This window comes from Malus sylvestris, chromosome 17, assembly GCF_916048215.2.
Source record: "Malus sylvestris chromosome 17, drMalSylv7.2, whole genome shotgun sequence".
In the NCBI taxonomy this organism is placed as follows: Eukaryota; Viridiplantae; Streptophyta; class Magnoliopsida; order Rosales; family Rosaceae; genus Malus; species Malus sylvestris.
In genome coordinates, this window is record NC_062276.1 from 5,763,959 (window position 1) to 5,774,262 (window position 10,304).

Consider the following 10,304-nt stretch of genomic DNA (forward strand, 5'->3'; position numbering starts at 1 on the left):
TCAATCAGAGCCTTTTTCAGCTTTTACCATTATTTTTATTTTTTATACGCTCTTTTTAATTTTTCATGGTCGGATGAAATAAATTGAAGAATATTAAATAATAAAAATTGTTACTTAATGCTATGATCTAGTGTTATTTCTTCTCACTTGTAAGTGAAAGTTTTTATGTTCAATTCTCGCCAAAAAGACGAACATGAACCATATTACTACTAACACATTGTGAAACTAAAGTCAACCCTCCCTCAAGTAGATAATAATGTTTGTTCAAAAACATAAATAAATAAAATAAAATAAAATGATAAAAATTAATAAAAGTAATATAAGCTCACCCTTGGTACATAATTAAGATTTGATTTGTTCAACGCTCTTGATTGTTTCTTTCAAGCCAACTACTACATTTTCCAACAAATTTACAAAGAACAACCAAGTTGGATTACAGCCAGATTCCGTCAAATTATATCACTATTGGTATTGCAGCTGCCCACCTTACAGAAATTACAAGGTTTGCTCCGTTTTATACTTCTTTGATACATTTTATTCAAATTCGTATATTTCGGTAAGAAACAAACTTTTATCTATTCCTTAAGTTAGGCAGAGTTGTAAATATAACTTTCTACATAATGTATGCTGTTTAAAAACCCGCAGCATCGCGCGGGCACCTTTGCTAGTTTGTAACTAGATTCATAATAAATTGTAGCAATGATCTCTCAACTTTAATTCAATTAAAACAATGGTTCTTTAACTAAACATTCATTACCGGTGATCTCTCAACTCATCAAAACGTGCAACTATGGTCATTTTTATCAATTCTGTTAGAACTTTCGACTTTAACTCAATTGAAACAATGGTCCCTCAAATTTAATCCAATTATAACAATAGTCCTTCTAACATAACTCATTTTGACAAAATTCTGACAAAGTTGAAGAAAATGATAAGAACTACACATTTTAATGAGTTGAGGGACCAATAATAATAGATTTTTAGTTAATTGACCATTATTCAAATTTATTAAAATTGAACCACCATTGCTATAATTTACTCTTTGATTCGCTTCCTGTTTCACTAAGCTCCCTTACGTTGCTCTCAAATTCGAACCTTTATCCAGATGGAGGAGAATAAAGTGGCAGAGAAAGTGAGCTAAGCTTCCGCCACAACCAATTTGCTCTGCAAATTTCTCGGCGAAATCCGAACCACAAAAAAAGCTCGAAAGAAATAATCTTTCTCTTGGGCTTCTTTTTCTTCTAGTTAGTGGGGCCAGATCAAAATCGCCATTGAAGCAATCTCAGAGGTAAAACAATTAAATTCTTGTTGGTTTGCATCATTGCATGCACATATTGATTTGTTTCTTGTTTCTGATTCCCTTATTAATTTTATTGTTGATTTATAATTATTTTTTAATTAAGATTAGAGCTTTGGATTGATAGGAAATGGTATTTATACTGCTTGATCAAATTTTGTAAATTTTTGAAGCTCTGGTTGTATCTGGAGCGACGCTAGTTGGGCAACGGGCCACCGATTCCCAATCACCAACTCACCTTTTTCCCAAAAAAAACCCTAAGCTGCTCACTGCAAAAACCATTGCCGCCGTCAGACATATCACCACATCTGCAATTGCAGATCCATACTCTCTCTAGTCTCGTAGACCATCGTCACACCGAGAAGGAGACGGTGAGACTCGGGGAGAGAAGACGGCAAGGCGCAGAGCACCCAGATTGGCTAGCGTCCGCCTGCTTCTGGGTAGACAGTCGTATTTTCCCAGGCCGCCCGGACCGTCCAGCTTACGTCTAGCCCGCCCAGCGTCCGTTTAGCCGCCCAGGCGTCTGCCTTATGCCGCCTAATAGCTTTCCCGATTTATTAAACGATTTTGGGTTAATCGTGGCGGAGCACCATCGTCTAGCGCCTAGAGCATTTTTTAGAACACTGATCTGGAGAGACCAATTTGGAATTGGGTAAATTTTGTGCTCATGTATTATTTTACCAATGCCAACCAGCTTAAAAATGGTTTCTTATTGCATTTCTTTATCTTTAGTTTAGGTTTTGCTAAAATTTCTGTTAAATTGTCATGATTCTGAATATCAAGATTGCTAAAATCTTATTTTGCTTGCCCAAACATTGCCTCGATTTTTTAGAACATTTCTACCACGATGTATTTAGAGCTAACTTGTTAGTAGTGAATACCATACCATTTCCATTTTTTTCAGACACGGTGTAGAAATTTTTGTAATGGTGCTTCTTCTGGTGTATTTGGTTGCAGAGGTGGGAACGTCTAGTGATTCTGGTCTTTAGCGGAATTGGACTGCAACGAAAGCTGGAGGAAATAAACAAATAGAAAGCGGTTTTACTTTGTTCCTTGTACATTGTCAAATCTTTCCCTTTTGTGTAAAATGAGTGTGTAGCATATTATTAGACATGGGTCATTCTCAGCAGCCAAAAAGAAGAGTGGCATTTTTGTTGATTGATGGTGTGGGAGACGTGTCAATACCAAGGTTTGGGTTTAAGACTCCTCTTCAGGCAGCCAAAGTACCCAATTTGGATGCCATTGCATCCGCTGGGGTTAACGGTCTGATGGACCCTGTTGAAGTTGGTTTGGGTTGTGGAAGCGACACAGCTCACCTTTCTCTATTGGGTTACGACCCTAGGGTATATTACCGTGGCCGGGGCGCATTTGAGTCCATGGGTGCTGGTTTGGCAATGTCGCCTGGTGATATTGCATTTAAGGTTAGTATTTTTATGTTTCTTTGTGAAATGGTATCGATGTTATAATTGTTTTCACATCATGATCCCTGATGAACTGCTTTAAAACTTTCAACATTTTCCTTCGGTCCTGTTATTTCTGGAAGACAAGGCTGTTCCCCATATTAATCATTGCTATTTTGTTGATCTTTAGTCTAATTTTGCAACCTTGGATGAAAAAACTGGAATAGTCATCAGTAGGAGGGCTGACAGACACTTTGAGGAGGAAGGGCCCATACTGTGTGCAGCACTTGATGGAATGAAGCTGCCATCTTATCCCGAATATGAAGTCAGAGTCAGGTGCAAATGTTCATTATAAATGCTGTCAGCTTCTTGTTTATGTGCTTCTGTAAACACACCTCCGTTATGAGAAAGTGGATTATTTATCAAAATCGTCCTACAACTTAATTCTTTCTAATGCTTATCCTTGAAATTTTTTAACGCCGTAGGTTCAAACTGACAAAGAATCATTTGCTACAGGTATGCAACAGAACATAGATGCGGAGTGGTTGTAAAAGGACCAAAGCTAAGTGGAAATATATCAGGAACAGATCCATTGAAGGACAACCGTTTACTTTTGCAAGCTGAAGCTCTAGACGGCACTGATGAGGCAAGGCACACAGCTAAAGTTGTTAACGAGTTATCCAAGGAAATATCTCGTATTCTTGTTGCTCATCCGCTGAATGCAAAGCGGGCTGCTGAAGGGAAGAGCATAGCTAATCTTGTCCTATTACGAGGTTGCGGTATTCGGATTGAGGTTTGTTGTCTCAAACCATACTTGATTTATTCAAGGAAATATAACCTTGAGCGTAATAGAAATGTTAGTCTGACAAGACCTCAACCCTTATGCTTACATTTATGTCTATATTTCTTCATTTCTAAATCACATATTTCAGGTTCCTCCCTTTGAGAAAAAACACGGGTTACGACCTTGCATGGTAGCTCCAACAAAAATCATTGCTGGACTGGGCTTATCTCTTGGCATTGATATCCTAGAAGCTCCTGGAGCAACCGGAGACTACCGAACACTTCTAACCTCCAAAGCAACTGCGATAGCTAAGGCACTCTCAGCTCCTCTGCAGTCTTGCCCCAATGTGTTTGTACCAGGGGAAGATGAGCACAAACCAGGCCAACCAGATGGCTACGATTTTGGGTTCCTTCACGTTAAGGTCAATAATGTTCTCAGATTCTTCTACTCTTTGTTTTTTTACCTTGTCACATGCAACTATTGTTCCTGCCTACTGAAGCATTTGCATCATAAATAATTACTTTACTGAAATTACATGCTAAATTGATGGCAAGAAAATGATTGTTTGTCTGTAATTTTTTAATGTCCGATGGTTTGCTTCTTTAGTTTCTGGTCAGGTAGTTCACTTTCATAAATGGAAAAGGAATTCTCTGTTTTGTTTTGCATGGCAGGCTATTGATGATGCGGGCCACGACAAGGCAACCCTCTTCAAAGTGAAAGCAATGGAAGCCGTAGATCGAGCTATAGGGCAGCTGGCCAGGCTTCTTTGGGAGGTCGAATCAACTGGAAATTTTGAGTACTTTCTTTGCATCACTGGAGACCACTCTACCCCAGTTGAATATGGAGACCACAGCTTTGAGCCGGTTCCATTCACAATATGTTCGTTGAAAGATTTTGTGGGTGTCATAGGTGCAGAAACCATTTTGGGAAGCTCTCTTGATCCATTTCCTCTTCCAACTGTAAAAGATGGTGAACAACTTACCGAAGATGTGAAGATGGAACAAGGGGAGGGAATCAAACAGCCTCAAGCTTACAATGGCGATTCGGTTTTTGAGTTTAGCGAGATAGCAGCAGCGAGGGGATGTCTTGGGCGTTTCCCGGGTGGAGAGATGATGGGTGTAATAAAGAAGTATCTTGAGCTAAGTGCATGAGCTGCTCTAGTTGGAAAGTTGTACTTCCATATTTAGCACTAATTGTGTGCTCTAGTAAGGTTTATCTTAATTGGAAAATGGTTACCAATTACAGTTTGAATTTGAAAGCTCCTTGTGTTGTTTACGAGAGTAAGTCACAATATACGGTACGGTAATGATTTTCACACTCCATTTTTCTCTTCATGCGTTCGTTTCTGTTTTTCTAGCCTTTGGATTGAAAAAAGAGGGGAGCGGAGAAGAAGAAAACGGGATTGTGAAAATCACGACCCTTAAAATAAGTTGGTGCCAAAGGTTTTCCTTTTTGACTCCTTCCATCTGTGCATGTATTGAAAGCACTAAAATTTGAAGTGAATTGTATGACAAATATGGCACCAAACAACTTCGTTTCTTAATTCATGAGGAAAAAAGTCGATTAAATTTGAAAAGCCACTCATAATTCACAGACACACAAAGATGTATGTGACAAGGCCCTTTTCCACCCTTTCCATTCATCCACCTGATGCTATTACAGATGAAGATGAAGAAGCACACGACGCGTCTTGCTGGGGCTCATGCAAGCGCAGAAAGGTGTTGAAACTGCCGTCCCCACAAGACAAGATACTGACCATCGTTTACACGTCGGAGTTTCAAGAAGCAACGAAGTTTAAGGTCTGGTTCGTCCCGGCTCTCGAGCAATGGTGGGAAGAGATCTACTCTTGTGGGAAGGTCAACCATGAAGGGAACGTTGTGAATGTGAGCGTAGACGTGCAAAGGGAAGTGGCTCTGGTATCGCCGTGCAAGCCGTGAAGGATGATATGAACGGGTGTACCGGGTTCACCTGGTTCAAAGCTCATAACCCATAGAGCAGGAAAGTGGTGAGTGTAGGTTTGAGCTCGGCAATTGTTGAAAATATGAGATGGGTGTTGGAGGCAGGACCGTGGATTAGTGGCGGTGATGAAACGGATGTCAGAGTAGAGAAGGCAGACGAGATCACAAGTGCAAATGGGTGGAGGAAGTTTGGGTGCTATGTGTTGGTGGGGAGCTTCCCCTTGCGGAGAATGGACGGGACTATATTTTATGTCAATTCACGAAAAGTCGGTGGATCGTCGCATGTTCTCTCTTTGCTGTTCGTCTGAAGGATGTAAATTTCCGACGCCAAGAAACTCATTTAGTGGAATTCAAGCAATGGAATCAAGGACAAAGTACAGAGTTACGATATTTTCAAAACCACAAATAGAATTTGTCATACATTCCATAACGACGACACATTACAAAGGTACCTGAAAATTATAACAAACCGAAAACACACTGCGCATGTCAAACTTAGATGCGGTAATATGCAAATAACAAGGACTCCGATGATAGACAGGACTGTGCAGAGACTTGAACGAAGCAGCTCAGAAACCGTGAATCTTGATGTGATCCTTCTTCACAATGCCAGCCTATAGAAAAGATAAAAAGAAACTGAGGAACGATACTTATAATAATTAAGCAAGCAGATTAATAACCTGTCGGATAACTATAGAACATTTAACATTATTCTTAAGTGGAGGGTGACTACCTGGACTAGGAAGGCAGATACGTTCTTTCGTTGATCACCTTGAAGTTGAATAACCTGCATATGACCAACAATACGATACTTAGAAAACAATTACAGAACGCTATTAAGACAATATTAAGTTCTCGGTTTAACAATTAAACACGCACCTGCCCTTGCTCTGGATCCTGGACAACTGTACCATTGCAACAAAATTCCTTCTTAAGGTCTTTGAGGATTTTGTTGTAGCTAAATTCCTTCTTCAGTCCCTGCACGGTTGTCAGGCTTTTCCTACCGTTTCTTTGTTGGACACGAATGTGTACATAATCTTTTGTCCCAGCACCTGAATCCTCAGCATTTGCCTCAGCAAACGGATCTAAAACAAATACCAACATTCAAATTAGATTTATTCAGATTTCATAGTGCATAAACCAGACACGTGAACCAATGTCTGATGGCTTCATGGTCATAGAAATAGTAACCAATCCAAATATTTAGTTTTTCAAAACAACCAATTTGGGTTAGTTTGGTTCGGTTTCTTTGGTGGATCAGGCTAGTTGTGCGGTTGAATAGTACTCGTTGACTTAGCCATTGACATGGATAAAAACCAGTGTGCATCCACAAAAGCATTTCGATCACGTTTTACAGTGCAAAAACCAGAAACTGAACCGATGTCCGATCCACTCATGTTCACAAAAATGATAACCTAACCAAACCATTTAGTGTCATAAAACAACCAATTTCGGGTCAGTTTGGCTTGGTTTCTTAAACATCGCATCGAAACTACATCTACCAAATACACCAGCCTAAAAAATTGGGATCTTTAAAACGATCATTATGCATCTATGCATCAAAGTCTTCAATCACTACCATCATTTATACGTCCCATAACTATTAAACCACATAATCTTAAACGAATTTGAATACGGTATCAAGCAAGTGCAGCACGCATACAAACATATACGAATGACTTATACAACGAAAAATTAAACATACCGAAGGCAGTAGGAATTTGTACGTCGAGCTCAGACATGAACCTTGGCTACTGACTAAGAAGGCCTTGCAACCAGAAATCTTATACCTGGATCACACACAATTGAAAATCTCAAATTACCATCCTTGGAAAAACACCTCAAGAATTAAATTTAATTAAAACTCGAATCTTTTTGCAAGTAATTTAATAAAAATGCCTCCTTTTTCCAAATTAATCTGCAAAAATCAATGATTAAATATCCTGAATAACAAATTGGGTTCTTTATCAGAATCAAACTTTATCTTACGACAATTTCAGTTCAAAAAACAAAAGCCCTAAACTTTGGATCGTAAATATTAAAAAGATTTGAGATTCAATCATCAAAACCCTAAACAAGATGAAAGCAAAATCCCTAAACATCGTCGGAATAGAAAGGCGAATTACCTGATCAGACGATTAGGAATTGGAATTGGGTAGGTGGTGACAGCAAAACCCCTAACTTCAAAGCTGGATAAGGTTTGATTCTCTGTCCGCCTCTCGCTCTCGCTCTCTCTCTTCAATTGAAAGCTGTTTGGGAAGTGGGGACAAAGAAAAGTGAATGGAAAATTGGGGAGGTAAAGGTGGGGCCTACTTTGGGTTGGGTCGGTTGCGCGCTAACTTCACGTTTTTCTCCTTTTCTTTTAGCGTGTACGTTTCGTACGGTGCCGGCTAAATAGCATCTCCAATAAAAGCACCTAAAATTATTTTAAATTCTATTTTAAAGAGTTAAATTTGAAACCTTTATCTTCATAAAGAGGAAGAATTGCTTTTAAATTATCAAAAACATTTTTTGTGAAATTATTTTTAAAATGAATCTTGAGTGAAAATGCAAGTGAGATTTGAAAAAAAAAAACTTAAAATGCTTTCTACAAGAAGCATCACTTATGTACTTTTGGAACGCAAAAATATTTTCTCTAAAAGTGTTTTCAAGCACTCACTAAAGTGATACAATGCAACCTAATATGCAACACAAAACAACACAAAGTAAAAAAAATAAAAAAAATAACTAATCCGATAATGGAACCATCAACTAACAAGTCTTCATGGTGAGGACAAAACCACTTCTAGAGAGATTTATGGCAATCATAGGAAGGCGAAACGTCATAGATCAGACTAAGTAAGGCGTCTTAGTCATGATCTTTGGAGTAGCCCACAACTACAGTGGAAAACGAGCAGTAGGATATGGCTTAGACCTACCACAACCATAAATCCTAACCTAAATCACAAATAAAGCAAAAAATCAGAGGGCATATTGTGGATCTAGGAAGAAGCTCCAACAAAAATTAGAGGGTTGTCAGAAAAAGCGGTTTCGGGGTACTCGTGAAAAAGATGAGATGTACATATGGGGTTAGGCAGAGGCACAAGAGACATAGGGGCAAGGGGGGGAAAGGGTCACTGGTTAAATGAGGAGAATGAGATGCAGCAGAAACGTGTGAGTGCAGAGTGAAATTAAAGAAGGAAATGAGGGGAAGAGAAAAGGGGTAGAGGAGGTTGTTGCCGATCCCAAGCTAGAGCAAGGAGCTGGTGACTACAGCGAAAAAGCTAGGGTTTGGGTCTGAGGTGAGAGGATAAGGTCTACACCCTCGTAGGAGTACCCAAGTACGAGCCCTTATATAATGGAGTAGGATTCTCTCCCCTCTTTTTTCCCCTCCCCTTCTCTTCTCTCTTATTGGAACATTTACAGTTAAACTATGTCAACTTCTTATATTAATTTTTTATAGAAAAAGAAAGACAAAATAGAGAATGTGAGAAGAGGGGGTGGAATGTGATGGAAAGATGAGAGGAGAAAATTCTAGTCCTTATATAATAGCTAAGTGAACAATTACTCTTCAAATTTATAGAGTCGTTATTCTATTGCTAAATGTTAAAAAATTAATAAAACTTAATGATAGATCTATGAACCAAGGAGAAAAGGAAGAGAAAGAATGTGTTTCTTAAAAAGAGTAATGTTAGAGATACCAAATTTTTAAATAAAATTTTGTAAAGCAAATGATGTGGTTGTTGATGATTAGATTATTAGTTAAGTGCTGATTCATATGCTTCTTTCCCATTTGTAACACATTATTTGATTTACAAATTTGATATCTCTTACATTATTGTTTTTAAGAATAATACTAAGGAGACCAAATTTTAAAACCAAATGTGTGTGAGTAGGGTAGAATTTCAATGCACCCACATAAAGTCCGGAGTAATTATCATTAATAGCCAAAATTTAACACCAAATTTCATAAATGTTACTTTTTATAAAAACTTTCAAATATAACAGAAAACTCACATGAATAGACCTAAATACCTTCAAAATCGACATACATATATAGAAGAAATTCAAGAAAGTTGGGATGCATGATTGCAGTCATAGTGTATTCTTGACATTCCTGATGCCTGGAATGAATTGTTGTTTCTCCATTTGCTCCATTAGTATATTTGCATCTTGAACAAGCGCACCAATTCTAGTTTGTTTGTGCCATACTCAGTGCACAAATGAGTTAAAACATATGGTAATCAATTTTTTTCTGCATAATGATAACAAGATATACAGGCTGATTAATACCCAATTTTTTCCCAAAATTAAGGCTCGATGTTGCTGTTCTCTCATAGTTGAAGCAAGATTGGGATCCTGCAGTTCTGAAAGCTCCACCTATAACATATATGGAGCAGAAGTAAAGATAAGCATGAATAAATTATCCAAATTTTTTACAAGAAAATTTTGAAACAATGAATATTTATGTTCTGTAAATTAATCTACCTCACTAGCTAGAAGCAGACTAGGGCAATCATCTGCATTGGGTACGTAGAAAAACACCGTACAGCTGCCAAAAGTTATCTTCCTTATCAAATGCGTATATAAGAAGGATTGCTAACCTCAGATCCCAATTTGTCTGCCATTGACTATTTTTCCTCATTGAAAAACTATGTAGTTAGAAGAGGCCACAATTCAGATTTTTTTTCATTACATTACCAACTACATCCTTATTTTATTTGGTTTTAATTTTGAGGGTATTTAAGTCTATTTAAGTGGGTTTTATGTTATTTTTGAAAGATGTTAGAAAAAGTGACATTTATGAAATTAGGTGTTAAATTTTGGCTATTATCGATAACTTCTCTAAAGTCCGAGTGTACTTTTTTTTTAACAAACAATATTAT

General features: G+C 37.9%; 2 protein-coding genes and 1 long non-coding RNA gene across 4 annotated transcripts; 1 reads left to right on the forward strand and 2 right to left on the reverse strand.

Annotated features, from left to right (window-relative positions):
- The first annotated feature begins 1,043 nt into the window (after positions 1–1,043).
- Positions 1,044–4,756, forward strand: LOC126610825 (uncharacterized). Of its 2 annotated transcripts, XM_050278966.1 has the most exons (7): positions 1,044–1,288; positions 1,471–1,949; positions 2,255–2,718; positions 2,888–3,033; positions 3,214–3,490; positions 3,630–3,902; positions 4,153–4,756. In XM_050278966.1, the coding sequence occupies exons 3-7, from the start codon at positions 2,410–2,412 to the stop codon at positions 4,630–4,632; spliced, it is 1,485 nt and encodes a 494-aa protein (XP_050134923.1). In that variant the 5' UTR covers positions 1,044–1,288; positions 1,471–1,949; positions 2,255–2,409; the 3' UTR covers positions 4,633–4,756. The 2 variants fall into 2 exon arrangements, with proteins under 2 accessions (XP_050134923.1, XP_050134922.1); XM_050278965.1 differs by lacking the exon at positions 1,471–1,949.
- A 1,046-nt stretch (positions 4,757–5,802) lies between these two features.
- Positions 5,803–7,739, reverse strand: LOC126610826 (protein translation factor SUI1 homolog). Its single transcript, XM_050278967.1, has 5 exons — positions 7,566–7,739; positions 7,145–7,229; positions 6,319–6,524; positions 6,173–6,226; positions 5,803–6,053 (listed from the first exon to the last, which is right to left on the reverse strand). Exons 2-5 carry the CDS (start codon positions 7,179–7,181, stop codon positions 6,009–6,011), a joined length of 342 nt encoding a protein of 113 aa, XP_050134924.1. The 5' UTR covers positions 7,182–7,229; positions 7,566–7,739; the 3' UTR covers positions 5,803–6,008.
- A 1,644-nt stretch (positions 7,740–9,383) lies between these two features.
- On the reverse strand, positions 9,384–10,231 carry LOC126612120 (uncharacterized). Its single transcript, XR_007618968.1, has 2 exons — positions 9,907–10,231; positions 9,384–9,798 (listed from the first exon to the last, which is right to left on the reverse strand). It is a non-coding gene; the product is annotated as an uncharacterized LOC126612120 (long non-coding RNA).
- Positions 10,232–10,304: the final 73 nt, after the last annotated feature.

What these genes read in the sequence shown, in the direction of transcription:
- LOC126610825 (XM_050278966.1), top strand. Translation starts at nt 2,410, where the DNA reads ATGGGTCATTCTCAGCAGCCAAAAAGAAGAGTGGCATTTTTGTTGATT. An exon ending in GAATATGAAGTCAGAGTCAG is followed by an intron (nt 3,034 to 3,213) that starts GTGCAAATGTTC and finishes CATTTGCTACAG; the next exon opens with GTATGCAACAGAACATAGAT. An exon ending in TTGGGTTCCTTCACGTTAAG is followed by an intron (nt 3,903 to 4,152) that starts GTCAATAATGTT and finishes TTTGCATGGCAG; the next exon opens with GCTATTGATGATGCGGGCCA.
- LOC126610826 (XM_050278967.1), bottom strand. Translation starts at nt 7,181, where the DNA reads ATGTCTGAGCTCGACGTACAAATTCCTACTGCCTTCG. An exon ending in AGGATCCAGAGCAAGGGCAG is followed by an intron (nt 6,227 to 6,318) that starts GTGCGTGTTTAA and finishes GGTCATATGCAG; the next exon opens with GTTATTCAACTTCAAGGTGA. An exon ending in TATCTGCCTTCCTAGTCCAG is followed by an intron (nt 6,054 to 6,172) that starts GTAGTCACCCTC and finishes TCTTTTCTATAG; the next exon opens with GCTGGCATTGTGAAGAAGGA.